This window comes from Anas platyrhynchos, chromosome Z (genome assembly GCF_047663525.1).
Source record: "Anas platyrhynchos isolate ZD024472 breed Pekin duck chromosome Z, IASCAAS_PekinDuck_T2T, whole genome shotgun sequence".
In the NCBI taxonomy this organism is placed as follows: domain Eukaryota; kingdom Metazoa; phylum Chordata; class Aves; order Anseriformes; family Anatidae; genus Anas; species Anas platyrhynchos.
The window spans coordinates 52,225,067-52,245,939 of record NC_092621.1 but is presented as its reverse complement, the minus strand read 5'-3'; the positions used below and the strand labels follow the sequence as shown (position 1 = coordinate 52,245,939).

The 20,873-nt window shown below is 39.8% G+C and overlaps 1 protein-coding gene across 10 annotated transcripts in view; it reads left to right on the top strand.

Annotated features, from left to right (window-relative positions):
* Positions 1 to 20,873, top strand: part of ZNF462 (zinc finger protein 462) — a 97,490-nt gene that overhangs the window by 47,923 nt on the left and 28,694 nt on the right. For 5 of the 10 annotated variants that reach the window (XM_072031725.1, XM_072031726.1, XM_072031728.1 and 2 more), the window contains 4 exons: positions 51 to 215; positions 2,254 to 2,525; positions 8,729 to 8,847; positions 12,695 to 12,886. In XM_072031725.1, coding sequence (XP_071887826.1) covers positions 51 to 215; positions 2,254 to 2,525; positions 8,729 to 8,847; positions 12,695 to 12,886 — 748 coding nt within the window. Of the gene's footprint in view, positions 1 to 50; positions 216 to 2,253; positions 2,526 to 2,798; positions 3,755 to 8,728; positions 8,848 to 12,694; positions 12,887 to 20,873 lie in introns of those variants that run through there. The other 5 variants (XM_038169971.2, XM_038169966.2, XM_072031730.1 and 2 more) reach the window with 4 other exon arrangements.

Here is a 20,873-nt window from a genome sequence, read left to right as displayed (position 1 = left end):
ATCAAAGCCCAATTTAGCATACGAATTGATTTATGCTTGTGTACTCATAGGCTTTTGGGCACTTGGAAGATGTTTCAAAACTTAAGGAGCGGAAAGTGGTTGGCTACAAATGTAAATTCTGTGTGGAAGTCCATCCAACGCTTCGAGCCATCTGTAATCACCTCCGCAAGCATGTCCAGTATGGAAATGTCTCTTCTGTGTCAGCTACAGTAAAGGTGAGAATTTTAAAACTGTAATTAAACCTTTTAACATTGTTTAAAATGAAGGACTCATTGAAAACCTGCTCTTGTGAAGTTGAATGGATTTTGATCTGGGTGTTCCAGTTCAGTGTAATGTTTCAGTCATCTAAACATTAAGTTTCTGCAGTGTATTTGGTTTATTTTAAGATGTTTTAACTTTTTTCCACTCTTGATCTAGGGGCACGAAGACTATTTAATTCTCATTTCTTCTCAGCCACAAAGGAATTGATGTCGTTGATGACCGAAAGACTTGGTTTATGAGCAGGAGGCTTTCTCTCAGCTATTCTGGGATACATTTCTGCTTAGTTAAAACATAAAAGACCTGCTGTCCTGTTTTGTTTGTTTTTGTTTCTTCTTTTAAGAAGAGTAAGTGTGCATTCAAATGGGTGAATTGTGAACTTGCTTATGGTATACCTTTGCACATGAAATTTTGGGTCCAGAGGAGGGCCACGAAGATGATCAGTGGGCTGGAGCACCTCTCCTATGAAGACAGGCTGAGAGACCTGGGGATGTTCAGCCTGAAGAAGAGAAGGCTCCGGGGAGACCTCATTGCAGCTTTTCAATAGCTAAAGGGGGCTTATAAAAAAGATGGAGAACAACTCTTTGCTTGGGCAGAGAATGACAGGACGAGGGAGAATGGCTTTAAATTAAAAGATGGTAGATTTAGATTAGATGTTAGGAGGAAATTCTTCACTCTGTAAGTGGTGAGGCAGTGGACCCGGTTGCTTAGAGAAACTGTGGTTGTCCCATCCCTCAAAGTGTTCAAGACCAGGTTGGATGAGGCCCTGGGCAACCTGATCTAGTGGGAGGTGTCCCTACTCCTGGGGGGGGGGGGGGGTAGGAACTAGATGACCTTTAAGGTCCCTTCCAACCCGAGCTGTTATATGGTTCTCTGATTTCCTTACTGGCTCCAGACAAAACATTTAAATGGCCAGCTGAGAGGGTGGTACCATTCAGATGATTAGTTGTAAATGTTGTTCCTTTCTCCCTTTGAAAGAGAACATCTTCTAGGACATCTCCAAGGATAGATAGACCATGCTCCACAGACTGATTTCCACGGTATTGTCAGGGGCAGTGCAGGTGCAATAAGGCTGCAGGAGCTAGGTCTGTATTCCTTTTCCTTGTGCTCCTGCTGCAGGTTTCAGTGCCTGACTTAGGGTGCCTCTTTTGTGACACTAGCTGTGTGTTTTGAGGAAACTCATGCAACCTCAGAGAGATTTAATTGCCCTCCCATGTGCCTTTTTTTTAACCTTACCTTACTGCTAATAAGACAGTGATGTTTCCCTCCTATCAGACCATTTCCTCTCCTCCCAGCTTCTCACATGAAATTAATGTGGGGTCAATGCCATCTTTTGAATAAATAGATGTTATGCAGCAGGGAACAAAAGTTGAAATCCAAGGCTGAAAGAACATGATGCAGATATTCTTACAGGTTTTTAAAGTTGCTGCAAATACACATGCTTTGGTTAGAAGAGAGAAAAGACAGATCAGTTAAGAAAGGGAATAAGAAAAGACCTTTTCTGTTTGCCTTTTGGTTTTAAGAAGGATTCTGGGATATTAGAGCACCTGCTTCTTATGAATTTGACGCTGATGGGCAAAGTCTATGTGGTAAGACGGACTACTCTATCAGTCTGTAAAGTAGCTACACTATAAGCTAGAGCAATATAAATTAAAATGAACTTGCTCTATACCATACCAAGGTTTCACTGATAAAGTCTAGAAGATTCATATAAATGCTATTGAGAGGGAGTTGATTCAGTTTCTTATCTCTTTGCATTCATTATTTTATTGTGCAGAGAGATTTTTTTAAACATGTATGTATACATACAATTACCTCTTCCCCTCCCGAGAATAGGCTCTTTTTTCAGAAAGCCATTAATATGGAGCTTATGTAGGGATATATTTAGAAAAACAACGTAGTGGGAAACCTAGGAATTAAGATGAACACGTGGGAAAGCCTGAAGGGCAGAAGGGAGAGAGAATTGATGGCTTTGGGGGGGTATGTGTTTTTTAGCAGGAAGCTGAAGATTCTTCAAACACAACTTTGGAGGGTTGTGAGGGAGCCAAAGACCCTGGCATTGTGGAATTTACAGAAGCTGAATCTGGAGCATCCTTGGAAGATGAAACCAGGCCTGGGGGCTACCACTGCAGCCAGTGTGACCGGGTTTTGATGTCTATGCAGGGTCTGCGATCTCACGAGAGGAGTCACTTGGCTCTGGCCATGTTTACCCGGGAAGACAAGTACAGCTGCCAGTATTGCTCCTTTGTCTCTGCTTTCAGGCACAAGTAAGTTCTGGCTTTTATTTTTGTTTTCAAAAGAAGCACAGATTAGCACTACTGTTCTATAGGTTGACAGTGAAGAGGAGTACACTTAACTTGATTTTGAGCAACCATTTTCTCAGCATTTAGGTATCTTATGTGCTGCAAACCCTTTAGCCATCATTATTTGTAACTGCTTCTAAAACGTCACATCTTTATATCTTCTTGAATTTATTTAAGCCCCTTTTTGTTGCATGTAGGGGAAAAAGCATGCAATCCAAATAATATGACTCTTTTCAGTAGGTAAACATTGAAGCTTACCACTTATGAAGCCATGTCAAATGTATGAGACCTAACAGGTCAAGAAGAGGAGAGAAGTATTTTTCTTTTTAATTGTTAATACGCCGTGAACTTCTGCTGCACACAATTACACGTTTGTAACTACTACAAATCCTTGATCATTGTGTTTTCATATCTAATGTTAAATAGCTATCATAAGATTCCTTAAAAATAGATTTTTTTTCCTTAATCATGGTGTGCAATTTCACTCTAAAATATTTCAGTTTCACACCAGCATGGTACACTTATGATTCCATCAGTTGTTTTCTTGTCTCATGCAGCATGTGAAAAATTTGTCATCAAAAATAGTCGGAATTCTTACGATTTTGTTCCTACAGGTTGAGTTCGCCATTAGATGGGTAGTTTTTAAAATTCTTACCATCATATACACACGTACATATATATACACACACACAACAAATATATGTATATATAAACCTTCCCCCAAAAATGGAGCATGTTGGACTGACACACACAGTTTTCTGTGTGACATGTATCATATGTGACACACATTTTTCTAGTTTCTTGGTAAAGAGCTGCTCCTTTACCATTTTAACAAAAGAAGAGATGATTCACATGCTCATTCAACATAGACATTTTGTAGCACTATCAATAGCACTCTCAAATTTGTTGAATGTGTTGCTGTTTTGCCTTTAAATGTATGTGGGAGACAAGCACAATACAAAATGTTTTTATACTCCTTACATTGGAAACCAAGTTTTCTACTAGTGTCATGACAAACTGATGCTACAGTTTGGTGTGCCATGTTAGAAAGATCCATAGGGTGGAGGAAGCATGGATACTACTGTGGAAGCATGGATACTACACCACCCATCTTTGTTAAGGCCGACAATGGGGATGTCCTGACCTCTCTTGGCTCACAAAGCCAAGCCTGCTGTTTGCCTAGTAAATTGGTTTGCTTCCAAGATCAGACTTGTGTTGAGTTTTGTCTCTGGTTACTCTGTTTTCTACCTAGGAAATGAATAAAGTATTATCCTACAAGTAGAAGGATTGGTAAGTCAGAAAGTAGTGAATAGCAGCAAAGAACACTACAGTTACCACCTAGTTTGATAATAGGTGCTGTTGCTATTGTTGAGGTGGTCTGCTTTATCTTTTATTTTTGATCCTGATGCAACTGTTGTCTTGAGAGATTAAGTTTATGAAAGAAACCCAACCAGTGTTTAATTGACACACTGTTCTCCTGAATCTTACCAAAACTTAAAAACCTGCCCTTGGAAGAATTGTGCTGGCAACATATGTGGTCATGAATACAGTTTTAAGTATTATAATGTTGAACATCTTAAGGTATGTATTTTAGAATAGCTTAGACATGTGTTATACACATCTTTGACAGTGTGCTTTAATTGTTCAGCAAGCTCATTGCCTATCAGCTGTTTAAAACATGTTTTAATATTTGCTACAAGTATTTACTGCAAGCATTCAGTATCTTACTATTTGAGAGATTTCATGGAATCATTTAGGTTGGAAAAGACCTCTAAGATCAAGTCCAACCTTTAACCTAGCACTGTCAAGTCTGCAATTAAACCATGTCCCTAAGCACCACATCTGCGTGACTTTTAAATGCCTCCAGGGATGGTGACTCAACCACTTCCCTGGCAGCCTGTTTGAATGCTTCACAACCCTTTCAGTGAAGAAACTTTTCCTAATATCCAACCCAAATCTTCCCTGACAACTCTGAGGCCATTTCTTCTTGTCCTACTGCTTGTTGCTTGGGAGAAGAGACCAACCCCCACCTCACTACAGCCTCCTTTAAGGTAGTTGTAGAGAGTGATAAGGTCTCCCCTGAGCCTTCTTTTCTTTAGGTTGAGTAACCCCAGTTCTCATAAGGCATGTTCTCTAGACCCTTCATCAGCTTTGTTGCCCTTCGTTGGACATGCTCCAGCACCTCAATGTCTTTCTTGTAGTGAGGGACCCAAAACTGAATGCACTATTCAAGCTGCAGCCTCACCAAAGCCAAGTACAGAGGAACAATCACTTACCTAGTCCTTCTGGCCATGCTACTTCTGACACAAGCCAGGATGCTGCTGGCCTTGGCCACCAGAGCTGGCTTGTATTCAGCTGGCTATCAACCGATAGCTCCAGACCCTTTTCCACTGGCCAGCTTTCCAGCCACTCTTCACCCAGCCTGTGGTGTCGGATGGGGTTGTTGTGCCCCAAATACATGACCTGGCACTTGGCCTTGTTGAACTTCATACAGTTGGCCTTGGCCCATTGATCCAGCCTATCCAGATCCCTCTGTAGAGCCTTCCTACCCTCAAGCTGTTTAACACTCCCTCCTAACTTGGTGTCATCTGTGAAATTACAAAGGGTGCACTTGATCCATTTGTCTAGATCATTGATAAACATATTAAAAAGAACTGGCCCCAGTACTGAGCCTTGGCGGACACCACTTGTGACCAGCTGCCAACTGGATTTAACTCCACTTACAACTCTTTGGACCCAGCCAGTTTTTCACTCAGCAGAGCATATGCCTATCCAAGCCATGAGCAGCCAGTTTCTCCGGGAGAATGCTGTGGGAAACAGGGTCAAAAGCTTTCCTGAGGTCTATGTAGACAACATCCACAGCATTTCTCTCATTTACTAAGCAGGTCACCTTGTGACAGAACGAGATCAGGTTAGCCACAGTTTCATAAACCACTGCTGACTGGGCCTGATCACCTGGTTATCCTGTGTGTGCCATATGATGGCAGTCAGGATGATCTACTCCATAATCTTTGCTGGCACTGAGGTCAGACTGACAGACCAGTACATTCACTGGATTCTCCTTCGAGCCTTTCCTGGAGTTTTGCATCACACTTGCTTCCTCCATCCAACTGGCATCTCCCAGGCTAGCCAGGACTGCTGATAAATGATGGAAAGTGGCTGGGTGAACACTTTTTCCAGCTCCCTCATTACCCTCGGGTGATGCCATTTGGCCCCATAGACTTGTATGTGTCTAAGATGTGTAGCAGGTCACTAACCATTTTGTCTTGGATTACGGGGGCTTCATTCTGCTTCCTATCCCTATCTTCCAGCTCAGGGGTATGGGAACCCCTTTGCACTTAAGACTTACATTTTCAAGAGTGTCCAGCCTTCCTGGACACCTTTGCCCTTCAGGACTGCCTCCCAAGGGACTTCACCGACCACTCTTCTAAGCAGGCTAAAGTCTGCACTCTGGAAGTCCAGGGTGGCAGTTCCACTAACCTCCTTCTTTACTTTTCCAAGAATTGAAAACTATCATTTTGTGATCACTATGCCCAAGACAGCCTCCAGCCTTCACATCACCCTCAAGTCCTTCTTTGTGCACAAGCAAATTGTACAGTAGGGCGCCGTCCCTTGTTGGCTCACTCATCAGCTGAGTCAGGAAGTTATCTTCCATGCACTCCAGGAGCTTCGTCAGCCTGGTTGGATGGTCTTTAACAGAAATCCACCATGACATCTGCCTTGTTGGCCTTCCCCCTGATTTTTACCCATAAGCACTCAACTCTGTTTTCACCATCATGAAGCTCAAGACAGTCAAACCACTCCCTAACATACAGGGCTCACCACTGACTCTCCTTTTAGCATCAGAAGAATTTATAGCCATTCTTTGCAGCACTCCAGTCATCCCACCATATTTCTGTGATGGCAACTATATTCGTTTTCCTGCTGCACAGTGGCTTCCAGTTCTTCCTGTTTGTTGCTCATGTTGTGTTCATTGGTGTAGATGCACTTCAATTGGGCTACTGATTCTGTCACCTTTTGGGGGGAAGAAGTTTTAATTACTACATGACCATTCTCAGGCACTTCAGTGATGTCACCCATCAACAATATCTCTTGTGCCTTTTCTGTCACATGGCTCTCCATCCCCTAACATTGCTGGGATGGCAGACCATAGGACCTTGCTAGCACACTGTCCCACAACCACTGGTATGTTGACCTCAGACTTGTCTCTAGTGAGCCTGGTTTTATCCATTTCCCCCTTCAAATCTACTTTAAATCTCCCTCAGTGAACTTTGGTAACTCCTGTGCAAAAATTCTTTTCCCCCTTTGAGATGGGTGTACCCCATCTGTTGCCAGCAGACCTGGTATCCTGTACAACAACCCATGATCCAAAGTCCTGCCAGTGATACGAGGCTCATAGCCAGGTATTGACCTGCTGATTCTTCCTGTTTCTCCCCTCATCATTCCCTGCAACTGGAGGGGTAGGGGAGAATGCTACTTGTGCTCCTGATCCCTTAACCAGTTGGCACAAGGCTCTGAAGTCTCTCTTGATTGCCCTTAGACTTTGAAACTTCAGTGCTACTAGCCTGAAAAATCAATAATGGATAATAACCTGAGGGCTGCATCAGACAGAGTAGGAAGCTTTGTCTTCACATCTTTAATTGGGGTCCCAATGAAGCAGCAGATGTCCCTAAGAAGTGGGTCCAGTCTGCATATTGAGACATTTTTTCCTATTTCCCTGGAAAAGCTGTACAGTTTGTCATGCTGCAAACTTCATCCTGGGTTTGTTTTATTTTTTTTTATTTGAAGTGGCCCTGAGAGGGACATAAGTTTATTTCTAATTTTTTTTTTCCAACCATCAGATTTTTGAAGACACAGACTTTAGTGTTAGGTCTTGTAAACAGGGATGTTCTGGTTTAAGCTCTGTCAGTGTGGGACTCAAGATCCCATGACAATCTGTGTAGTGAAAGAGGGCTGGAACAGCCTGCGCTTGATTCCATGTTGATGTTCAGTAAAGCAGAACGTGATGATTTAGGTAAAACAAAGAAATAAGCCTAAAATATGTTTAGAATAAGGTGGCAAGTGGGGGACAGTTCTGTCAAATTACTACTCCTACAGCTCTCTCTAACTACCTTGTTGTTCCATTGCCATGTGTAAGGAGACTCAAGCGAAAACTAGATCACAAAACATTAATGTTTCCAGGGAAGAGGCTGTACTAGAAATGTTTACAACACAAGCTGAAGCTACTTGCCTACCACCTGGAGACTGTGAACTCTTGACTGTGAGACACAGCATAGAAACTGCAGAGCTCTGCAGGACTTTAGAATGAATTTGATCTTTTGTTAAAGACTGTGGAAATGTCCTTTTTCTTTCTTTCTTTCTTTCTTTTTTTTTTCCCCCCATCTAAATTTTACTGAACTGTTAAAAGAAGCTGTGGAGAGAGAGCAGGTGAGCAGGTTCTGATCACACCCTGGTTATCAAGCTGTCAGTAGCTTCCAGTTTCCCTGAAGAAAGTAGAGGCTGGTCTTAGCCACCCCTTCTTCTCTTGTTGAGCTTTGTGCAGCATATCCCACTCTGTTCTGCCTGAAACTCTGTTGCCTTTTAATCCTGGAACTCATCAACTGCAGCCTGCTGGCACCCTCCCCAGAGCAGGATCTCTAATCTGCTTTTGCTGCTGTAACCAAAAGGCTTCCTCATTAAAGCTGGTCAAAAATATCTTTTTTTTTTCTTTTTTTTCTCTCTCTTTTTTTTTTTCTTTTTTTTTTCTTTTTTTTTTTTTTTTTTCAAGAGGACAAAGGGGGGCGTACTTCCAGAAAAATGTTTCCAAGGAAAAATATTCTGTAATGATAATTCTACTGTTTTAATCTGCTACTTGTTTCTTTCAACTGGTCCTTGAAGTCTAAATCAGGTATAATTTAATTTATACTAATTTTGCACTAGAAGTTATTTAAGAGGCTTGCTTTCTGCATAACAGAATTGGTGTCAGCTCTGCTCCTTTTCCTCAAATTAGATTCTACTTTATCTGTAGGTAGACCTGTTGAATTTAAAGAGATTGTATGAGAAACTGTAATTGAGCCTGGTTTGGCTCTTATTTAATTATTGCTGTAACTGTTTTGCCTTGCATCTGAAGGAATAGTTGAAATTATTTACCTTTTTGTGTTTCCCTTTTTTGCCTTTCTCTTTTCAAGTCTGGATCGTCACATGCAGACCCATCATGGACATCATAAGCCGTTCCGTTGCAAGTTGTGCCCATTCAAGTCCTCATATAATAGCCGCCTGAAAACCCATATACTCAAGGCTCATGCTGGTAAGTTTTCTCTCCCAGTTTTGCAGTGCAGCAGCAGAAATGGCCCATGTATTCTTGTTGCTGATGAGAAATGCTGGTTCGAGTCACGTGTTTTGTCACCAGATTTGGGTAAGATTTCAACAGCAAGTCAGGATTGGCCAACCTGTGCACCTATTGGAATCAGTAGAAATTTGGATAACATTTTCAGAAAGAAAAAAATTATAAAACTGTGATGAGTACTTCTAGAAATTTTTCCTTTTCTTCTGGTTTCATTTTAGTAAATGATTTGTTCTTATTATGCCTGCTTGTTTCCAGGAAAATCTAGTCAGCTTATACCACTGTCTCAACTTTGCTCTATTATGTTTGTATTTATGTTTGTGTTTTAAGTGGGAAAACAGTTGTGAACTGAATCTTGGTTTTGGTGGATTCTTAAGCTGGCTTTCATGGTAAAGCCAAACACTGGAAGTTTTGGGATTCAAGTCTGTGTTCAGCAGATTGAGAACATCATCATTCCATTATTGCACATGGAAATTTATCTTGGAGTTCTCTGTATTGCAGTACAGAATCCGTACAAGTGAGCATGCAAACGTGCTTCTATTAAACAAGAACTGGGAAGGTGATATATCATACAGGATAGGTCACCACAGAGTATTGCACATGGGATTTTTAAAAAACTTGATCCTCAAAATATCCTGGTAGGTGTCTTGTCTTCACTCCATGGCCCTAGATTCTTGGCAGTGTCATGCATCATGCATTGAAAAGTTATCAGAAAACTGGAGGCAAGAACCGCTGTTTCTGTCTGCAATTGTTGCATCTTCCTGGATGACAGACAAAAAAATGAACCCCAAACCACTGTCCAGACATCCACTCTGATACATATGACATACTATTGGCTGATCTAAAAGACTGCAAAGTAGATAAGTTGTTTCCAACTCACATGCAGAAGCTACTGGCACAGATAACAAGGGTCTAGAAGTACATTTCTTTATTATTTGTTCACATCATGTTATATTCAAGATGGTATGGAGGAGGAAGATGTGAAAATGGGGAGAAGAGATAAGAGGAATTCATAACTGTCTGATAATTTTTAATAAAGGTAATTTTCACCCTTGATCCAAGACACTTTTTGTCTACAAAATGTAGGAGGGATTGTTGGTCTTTCTTGTACTCCATTTCCTACACTGGTTTCAGATCTCACAGAGCTTCTGCCAGGACCCTTCTCTGTACTTGGATGGGTGTTGTGGATTAGCTTGTCTGTTGCCAACCTCATGCTGTATATGACTATGGCATTCTCTGCTTCCAAGGCAGTCCAACTACATGCAGCAGTTTCAGTTTATAGAATCCCACATCCTGTACAGAGATGACATATTTCTTCATCTTCCCCAACCATAAAATGTTTTCTCTACGCTATTGTAAAGCTGGGCTTCTTTGTGTTACCGTGTTCAAACCTGCCAGATTTTTAGATCTGAAGTTTGCATGCAACTGATATTTACTTCACACTCCTCTTCATGTAGGTTATTGATTTACTTAGTATGAATTCATGCTATTGAACTTGATTAGTGGACACTCCTCGAAGGGCCATGTTTTGCATCATACAAGAACACAATTTCATGGTTGCCTAGATAGTGTTTTGCACAATGATTTGTGTAATAGGGTTTTCAGAGGCTTATGATCTGTTTCTGCCTCAGTCCATTTCTACCAAATTTTCACATCACAGAAAATTGCTCAGATGTTTTTCAGTCAGAGATTTGCTTTGTTGTGTATTGAGTCAGTCCTTCAGAAATATATGATAGTGAATAAACATTCTATGAAGACTTCTCCTCAGACTCCCCCAGTTTTTCAGTGACACAGTGGTTCTCTGAACCTCTTTTGTTAACATTTTTTCTCTGTTGTCAATCTTCTCATTATCAGTTTGTTTAGAAGTAGAAATTTCGTGCCCCTTTATTCATTTATCTAGTCTCCTGGAGATCTTTTAAAATTCACTAAAATCCCAGATCCTGAAGTGGAAGAGTATTGGCCCTGTTTACATTCTACATAATCTGAAACGTAATGCTCCAAGTATATATCAAGTGCTGAGAGTACTCTCCCCTACTGCCCCCTGAAAATTTTAGATGTATGTATTTGTATGTATATTTATACAATCTTTTTTATGAAATGCAAAACTGGCAGTTGAAAACATGCAAAGTTTTATGTTGAGTCAAACTGTAGTCTTGCCTCTAGAAGCTACTACATCCTTTCATGTTGAAGTCTACCTGAACTCTTATTGATGGATAGCGCATATATTTGTTAGTTGTGTCCAGCCTTCTTAATATGTAATCGTCGTCTTTCCTTGAATGTCTTGTGATGCTTATAAATTCATGGTTGGTGCCTACCATTGTCCGGCAATTTCTTAAACTGTGAAGGTTTATATCTGAATCTTGCTGGTATCTTATACTTTGGGAGTTTCTTGTGGCATTGCATTCTTGTGTTCCATTAAGCAGCTTGTTGTACATGCTATCCAAAAAGTGCTTTATTTCTGCTTGTATAAAGGTAATACATAACTGATGTAATATGCAGGTGAGAAATACCATTTGAAGAAATGGGACAATTTCTTGTTTTACTTCTTCAGAGTCCGTGATCTATTTTCAGATGTACCAAAAGAGTCTTTTTAAGTTTATGTTTTGTCCCCATGATTAGCATAGTTTTTCAGAAGGAGAGGGTTGGGAGTTATTTTTTTTTGTAAGATGGTTGCTGATTTTTTCAGGTGTGCTTATTCTGACTTGTTGTAATATGCATGTTTACACATGCTGTTTTGGTTCATGTATTTGTGGTGTTGGAAATGATGCTATTTGAGAATCCTATTTGCTAAATTTGAGAGATGGAAAACATTTTCTGCCTTGTTCATTACCAGAGCCCTTGGTCTGCTGTACTGTTCATGAATATTTTACTCCAATATGAGTTGTGGCTCTTTATATACAGCTCATATGTGGCCAGTGTACATGGAAGTGGTACTTCCAAAACAACAACTTGGCACTGTTACTATCACATTGTTTGTGTTGGGAGAGTTTCACTTTGTGTTCCAATTGCCTCCATGCTTAATGCAAAACAAATCTTATATCAAGATTTGTTTCCCCTTGTTTGCTGTCTCTGTAGCTTGGAATGTATTCAAAATTAAGTTCACTACTGTTCATTACTTCTTTTCTTTCACTTCTTTTAGTGCTTTCTCATAACACACATAGCCCTACAGATATGCGCTGTTCTTGGTATTGCCATGTTCACTTCTTGTTGTAAAACAACTTTGACTTTGTTACCAGTTCTGTGGAGATTATTCCTGCCTAATGGGAAATTTTTGATAAGGAGAAAATGTAATTTTTTTTTTTTTTGTTTTGCTTTGTTCATTTGTTTGTTTGTCTTTGGTTTTCTGAGGAACCTTTGATATCATTTTGTAGTATCCTTCTTTCTTCTTTAATAATGATGCTGAACGTGCTGCATGCAGAAACAAGTGATTTCACTCTCTATAGCTGCTGTGCTCCCAAAGAAGTTTGGAAAGCTATAGTTAAGTGACTCCATTTTCATCTCAGAGTCTGTTTTCTTCTCATACCATGCAACACAGGCATGCTAATAGTCTGGTCTCTGTTTTTTTGACATCAGTCACTTTACAAGGATCTGCAGTTGTCCAAAAGCAATACTTTGTTCCAAAGCAGGTGTCTGTACCCACAGACTTCAGGCTGTTCCAACGAGGAGGTGCACGTAGCTTGTTCTCTTTGGGATCAATCTAGTGCTGAAGGAATCCATGGGAACTTTACTTCCAAGTTCAATAGGAGAAGTATGGGGACCCCATTTTGTTTCTTTTGTGAGCTGATGACTTGCCTGTATTTCGCTCACCCAGGTGAACATGCCTACAAATGTTCCTCCTGCTCATTTTCCACCATGACAATCAGCCAGCTGAAAGAGCACTCCTTGAAAGTGCATGGGAAAGCACTGACACTACCAAGACCCCGCATTGTCAACCTTGCAGCCTCACACGCCCACCACACCTCCAAGAACCACACTCCTGCTGAAGAAGTGGAGGACTCTAATGGTAAGAGGTGCCTCAGAGCAAGAATTTAATTTTCTAAGGTGCCACTTAATATATTGATTACAAAAAAGAAAAAAAAAAAGGAAAAAAAAAGAAAGAAAACCAGCAGGCAGCTTGTCCAAAAGCAACTTCATTTGATTATTAATAAAAATCTGAAGTTGCATCAAAACCAAGAATAAACGTGGTGTTTTGGGTCATGACCTTCACCAGTGCATACCTCATTAACTTGTCCTGTCACCAGTTGACTTTGGAATATGTCAGTGCTGGCTTTACTTCTTAGGAAAGATTTAAGTTGCAGAAAATTTTCAAATGTAGAACTCCTATTGATAACCAGTGGGAAAGGAATCATCTAATTCCATCCATGCACCTGAAAAACAGCCCTTTGTCCTGTTGGAGAACTTCAATGAAACCATATGATTAAGCTTAAAATGCAGACCTGTAGCGATAATAAAAGCTATTATTCTTGCTCTTGCTACAGAGGACACAAACAGTACCTCCGGATACTAGGCTGCATCTGCAAGAGTGAGAAACTGTTTCTTTCCTACACTTTTCTTCAAACCTGTTGATCACCTAGTGCTAGGGAAGTACATAGAAGATATTTAGAAAGAAGGAGAGGAAGGGCGCTGTGAACAGAGAAAAGAGGCTTCTAGAAAAAAAAATGTTGTGTGGTATCATAGAAAGTGTTAAGACTTTTTAATGGGTAGCTTAAGAGGCAAGTTTTGGGTGTCACTTCCTTGCAATCAAGAGAATTGGTCTTTGGGCAAAAAAAATGTTGATTCCTACATGAGTTGCGTTAAATGGGTAGAGAATGTAGGTGAATATAAAGAAAAGTTTGAGATCTGCAGATGTTCAGGGAACTGGCATGAGAGGTATTAGAAAAGGAGGGAAAAATCCAGAAGTTTGCCAGGTTCTTGATGGATTTGTTTGTGTTTGTTTTGTTTCTTGGTAAAAACCTTTTTTTTTTTTTTTTCCTTTTTTCCTTCATTACTGGCAAAATGGGGGGGGATGTTCTGAATACTATCAGTAGTCATTTTGTAGCATTTCTGGTCTCCCATCTTCCTTTCTTTCATTTCTCTCCTGAAAAAAAAAAAAGTGTGAAATGATAAATCGAAAGATAAGAAGAAAGTTCAGAAAACGGCAGAAAGGAATTTAAAGAAAAAAAATAATTGGCATAGAAACACTTAGTTGAAGAAAAAGAGAGAAGTGAATAATATTTTTGTGGTTAAGCAAGTCACTTCTGGGGTCAGAATCAGAATCTTTATCAAACGATTTTGACCAGCTGCTCTCAGACTGCCTTTTGTAAAAGGGTTGTCTGGAACAGTATGATGGAGACTTACTAACTGAGCTTTTATTTTTGCTAATGCTAGCTTAAGCTAATCCAACAAGCAGAGTACATCTTGTGATTGTATTCTGCTTTTTAATTGCTAAAAAAAAAAAAAAAAAATCAGCTGCTGACTTTCAAGAAGTAGGGAATAATTTTTAGTGGCTGTCCTACTCTTCACTGTGTATTAGCAATCTTTTAATAGTAATAATGGTGTTGAGACATACAGAAGGACAGTATTTGAATTTGGGAAAAATGGTACACTTACACCTTTTTTGCTTATCCCATAGCTCAAAGTCATGATTAGTGAAGTTAAAAATTTCAAGTGCAGAAGTCAAAAATTCAAGTAAAGAATATGATTTTATAATCTTTAATATAAATTCTTCCTAAAGTAAATAAAAGAAGATGAATCTGTTAACAAAAACACCTTATGAGGTTGACTCAGTTACCTAGATTTGTATTGCAGCCAGAGACCAAGGCAGAATTTGTCCCAATTAGCTTGATCATCTTTAAACAGGGTTAGTGGTTAAGTCACTTTGACAATAATAGAAGCCACCCACTGGGGAGCTAGTCATATGAGTACAGGTGTTATAATAATAGTGTTAACATTTTCAGCATTGTTTGAGGAAGGAATAACCTGATTTAATTATTTTTTTTTTTTTTCATTAGGAAGTTGGCTGTAGATCAAGGTAATGGCAAAGGCTCTTATGACATCATTTATTTTTGGTTTTTAAAAGGGAATAAAACAAGTTGTCTGTGACCTAGGCCTGCAAATTGCAGGTGATACATAAAGCTACATAAAAGACTGGTCCCAATAATTGGAAATGCATGTCTATGTCAGAGGTTCTGTTATGTCCTGTTGGAGCCAATAAGAGGGGCTCATACAAGGCGTAGTTGGATTTTGATTGTTTTTCTGTGTATAAATAATCTACACGTGGGCTCTGATCAAGTTAATTCACTTGGGATACAAAATTGAATTAGGGATGGGGTGAGTGACTGTCAAAATGCTGCCTCATATTGTTATGGACTTGTTTTGTAGGCTGGAAGGCATACAGCATACAGTATAATTGAAATGGCTGCAGAAAAGTTTTGTTTTTGTCTTTGGATTAATATCATAGTTGGAAGAAGGTAGGGAGCTGGATGGCTTGTGGAGATTTGAGGGTATAACAGAATTCCTCTCGTCCATTGCTGAGCATTATAAAAATGGAGAAAAGGAAAAAGGGTACCTAAATTGTAATAGCAGAGTGCATGTCTGAATAGAACTGTTCTGGGACAAGAGCACAGTGGATCTTCTGCTGATACTTTTTTTTTTTTTTTTGTGCAGAAATTGCTCCCTAAGGGGCCTTTCTTAGAACATTTCTTTTGTTCTGCTAGATTGATCCATTCATTAAAAGTTGCAAATATATTTGAATTTGTGTGACTCAGTTCTATGTGGGTAGCAGCAAGCATATCCGAAGTGTTCAACTGTATATCCTGGATGTGTTTTGGGTGCTTGATGTACTTTCTGCGGAAGTGAAGTTTAAGGAGGGTAGATACTGAAAGGTTGAGGCAGGTCATCACTGGCAACTACATTGTCCTTAGAAAGCATAACAGCCACTTTAATGCTTGTATGCTTCTCTCAGGGCAGTAGTGTAAGAAGGTGTTTGCGTCCATCTCAGCAAAGAGTCAGCAGTGCAGGCTTTCTTATAGTCATTGGTGGTTTTGTTTTGTTTTTAATGCTGTTCTTTGTACCCTACTTGCATGTTGTGTGATTTTTAGATATGTAAGGAACCGGTTTTTATTGTATCCTAATCTAACTAGATGTAAAACATTTTTTTTTTCAAATGAGAGACACAAAAGATCAACAAGTGTTGATCACCTCTGCAACTTCTCTCTATTTTGCATAACATAAGGGCATTGAGTAGTTTGTGGTGTCCAACTCTTCTTAAAATGATAAGATTGCTGTTGTGGTAAATTGTTCTTTTGCACTCCTGATAATTTACAAGTATTTGTCTTCTTGCAAAAATAGGGATAGTGGTGTTGCGACTATTTGCTGTTGTGTGGTTATTCTTTTTTCTTCCTTATTTACTCTTTACACTGACTTAGCAGTTACACTGTGGCTTAACAGTTTTGCTGTCTTACACAGTAAAAATTAAAAGTGTATATTGAAAGACTTCAAACTGTTAGTAGGAGTAGTGGATGAATTACCTACCAAGATTTGTGTGTTCTTTCACAGTCCTTTTGAGAAGCAGAACTTAAATTTGTATTACTCTCAGTCCAGAAGGATTGTATGGCTTTATTAATGGTACTATCATGTTGTGGCAATATGTATCAAAGATAAGGGTTTCCAGTACTGCAGTGTGAAGAGTTAGCTCTGTTGACTTGGGTGTGGGGCAATGGATTCCCAGGGTCTGTATGTTCAAGTCATAATATTAAAAGACCACTGTCACTTTCAGTAAGAAAGAGTTGAAAGCAAGTCAAGCACAAAAATCGTGTGACTGAACACAAGAAAACAGAGGAACAAGTATTACCTGCAATGTGATCATCAGCTAAGGAGAAAGCATACGTGGAGAGGCACTGCTTGTATAAGCACCGAGGTTATGCATGTTTGCTTGTATTCAAGAGCTGTGGAGGTGGTGGACTGCCTTCCTTGTATAAACTGGAGAAATCCATGAATGTAGCCAATTGTCTTAAAGCCATAAAGCAATACGACTCAAAAGATGGATAAATGGTTTCACATTATTACTTCACCCTTAAGCAAAAGCTTGTTGGGAATTTATAAAATACTTGCTCTAAATTGCCCTGGCTAATACTGTTGCTTTTTTGAGTAGCTCTTTAAAAAGCAACAAAACAAAACCCTCTGGCCTAACTGTGTTGTAGAGCAGAGTACCACTCTATATTCATATGGCTAGCAGACTTGGAGCCTCATAAATTTATTTGTATCACAACTGTGTGCAGTAATTCAAAAATAATAGTTTTTTAATTTTACTGATTAAGGATAATGAATTGCAGGAATAACACAGTACTAAGTGCAAGTGATAAACTAAACAGATCTGGATGTGGCTTCCAGTGTCTTCTCAGTCATGCTGCCATTGCACAAGATCATTCCTTTTTAGTGGTAAGCAGCTCTTGAAATGTAGAAAGCAGCACCGTTCATGTCTGCCCTTGAAGCTCAATAGTCACAGTTTTCACTATTATGCAAACCAAACAGTATCTATCATTAATAACAGCACACATCACAAAACACATGCAGAGTCAGAGTTAGAAGATTTTTTAAAATTTCCCAGTGCATGCTATGTCAACATCTTCATTACATTTAATTAAATGGAGCACTGACTGCATGAACTGCTAAGTGAAACACCCATTACCCTGTTCCAGCTTTTTCTGAACTTTAGCCTTTGCCAGTGGAAAAGAACTTTGTCTCATCTAGAAACTGGAATTTAAATACACCTGCATGCTTTGCCAGAGCTAAGTAGGGTACAAAAGGGGTTGACTAAGTAGTGTCTCTGGGACTGTTGTTTAAGAACTGTAAATCCCTTCCTATTCCTGTACACTTTTTCAAAATATGTAACACAAAATCAGGGTGTGTTTCTTCTATGCTGCTTGTCAGAGGAAATCTTGAAGGGTGCAGAGGATCTTTAGCAGGTTTGCTGCAGCAATTTCACATACTGCCAGAATAAGAGGAGACCTGTGTGGAAGCAAGGAGGCTTTTAAGTAAAATTCTCTCAGCTGGTGCCAGTGACACAGGATTGTTACTGTGATCCAGTAAGCCCTAGAAACACTCGGCTCCCTCTTCTACTTTAGGGAAGAGGCATGCTTTACATATGCTTAGACATGCTACCCCTGTTTGTTTGTTTTTTTTTAAATCCATTTCTTAGTTTGTAACAAAGTAAAAAGTATGAATAGCAAAAAAAGCAATTCATAAAGTATGTTTTTCCAGCCTTCCAACCATGGCAGAAGCACAATCCCTAAGAGTATCAATCTTCACCTTTGTTGCTGTTTCTGTCTCGTTGCTATTGCGTCTTAGTGTTTTATGGCTACCATTTTTAGGGAAAACCAGGGAATGTCAGAATCCTGGAAGCCTCATCTTGGAGCAGAATAGCCTTTCTGTTGTGTTTTAAGTTGGGATTTGTGTTGTTTGTTTGTTTGTTTGTGTTGTTTGTTTGTTTGTTGAGGTGAGGGAGTTTGGACCCCACTCTTTTGGAATATGATACCCTTTCCTTTGACTGTTGTTTGACTGGGCAGCCAGCCAGCCAGCAGTGACTACAGGGCAAATTTAGGTGATGCTTTAATGCATAAACTCTTCAATTGCAAGGTGAATTGGAAGAGTAGCGTCCATGTTAAGGATGCAAGATTGTGGTCTGCATACTGCTGAACAGAAGATGCCTCTGCTTTTGTAGTTATAGTCAGGGTTCACAGGGATGCCTCCCTGTTCTGCCTTTTTCCCTGGCTTTGTGCCCTGTAGGAGTAATACTGCATGCCCACCTCCTAAATCTCAAGTATCAGATTAATGCTTCTTCCTTGCAGCCCTTCCCGAGCCACATTCCTTACCCAGCTGTGTTCTTTGTTTCCCTAACGTAGAGCTAGTTGTTGCTTTCCCAAGAGTTTGGCTTCCCAGAAGTGCTGTCAGTGGCCACACTGCTTGCCAATACTTGTTAAAACTCTCAGGTACTTGTTGGTGTGTCTTATTTCTTGTGGTCAGCATTTAGCTAATTATCAGATGTGGGATCAGATGGGAACTTTTCTCCTGCATCAGATTGGCAAGGACTGCCAGAACAAGTGCAGGGCTTGTTCACCTCAAAGTTTACTGAACAAACTTCCCACTGTTTCAAGGCCCTAGGGCACTAATGATGCCCTTGTTCTCTGCAGCTCTCTTCCACTGGTGTATGGATTTTTGGCTTTTGGCCTTTTCCTGCAGCATTTTAAGAAAAGTTTTGTGGCCAGTGGAACAGAGGAAGATGTTTATTCCGTCACTGGTTGTGCTCTGTGGGGGTGTCAACTTGCTGTTCATTGTGCTCCTTTCTGGTCCTGAGCTTTTTTGTGCTTGAACTGAATGTGCAGAGGCAAAATTGAGATTGAACAGGATGGAGACAGGAACTTGGGCAGCTGGGAGAAGGATGTTGCTGCCAGTCTTTGTATGGATTTGGCCAGCCTGCTGTGATAGGGTTGAAGTGATACTGAAAGACTTGCCCAGAGTGGAGAAAAGATAGAACAAGTTGTGAGGATGGATTGAGTAATAAAGGAAGAAACATCTGTTGGATTCCTTCCTGTTAGCCAGAAATAGACCTCATTGCACCTACAAGAAAAAGAAAGAAGCATATGGAGATCCCTTTATTTATTTCTTGAGGTTTTTGCTCATTCTTGGTACTGGTTGTTATACCTAGGGTAGGAGACAAAATGGTAGTAACACTTCTACTGTCGTCCCTGGAATTTGTGAAAACTCTCTACAAAGTAAATAGGATGCTGTTGCTCAGAAGAAGTATGTGATATGACTTGACCAACGCTGTGCAAGGTAGTGTTTCTGCAGGCATGTTAGTAGTCTTCATGTGTAAGCTAACTGATATTCTCCCTGTTTCCTGAGACACCAGTTGCTTTCCATTGATCTAAAACCTGCTAGAGGGGTTTGATGTTTGACAGAGAGGTAAAACGCCTTTGCTCATTTTAGCTGTTTTGAAATGGGCATACGTTTTAGCATCAACATAGTTGGCGGCTGGAGGTTTGACATTTAAATAGCTGGGTTTATTTTTTCTTTAAGAAATGTTACTATGTTTCAGCTCCAATGTTTGAAAATGCTGCCTGCAGTGATCTGAGATGACTCAGATCTAGGGATAGAGATGAGGTCTTTCCATTGGCAGCAATAATAATGCCAAGGCGTATGCTTCAGGTCTCCTGAACAAATTACAAGTTGCTGAGCTCTATGATTATAATATTATTTTCTGTAGAATATTATTAGAATTACTGTTGGACTCACAGATCCTTATAGGTCCCTTCCAGCTATAACTGTTCTATTCTAACTACGTGGTGTTAATTAAGATGTTTGCTTTATGTAGAATTGAAGCATGAACCTGGTGGTACTTTGTCATAGGACTAAAACATTAAAACGTAGAATGGATCCTCAGCACCCCTGTATTTTCACTGCATTAATAGGGCCAGTTTTAAAGTAGAATGCAAAAATGTAGCACGTCATAGAGCTGAATTTCTTTTCCCTCTACATCTCAAGTTTAGAGACAAGTGAAGCATTTAGATGACAGCAGCATGTGTGTTTCTGTGTATTTGTATTAATATTTATACTAAACCCAACATGTGTTGTTGAAGGGAAAGTCATGCCATACAAACCTAATATCCTTTTATGACAAGGTTGCCTGCCTACTGGAAAAGGGAATGCAGTAGAAGTTGTTTTTTTTTTTTTTTTTTTTTAGTAAAGCTTTTGATACTGTCTTGCACAGTATCCTTCCGGACAAAATGTCCAGCATATAGCAAGACATGAACAAATATAACGGGTGAACAATTGGCTGAAGGGTCTGACTCAAAGAGCTAGGGTAAATGGGATAACAGCCAGTAACCGGGGCTGTTCCCTAGAGCTCAATTTTAAGGGCCTGTTTTCTTCAAGTTTTTTTTTTTTTTTATCAATCACCTGGACACAGAAGTTGAGTGCACAATAAGTAAGTTTGCACATGATGCTAAGTTAGG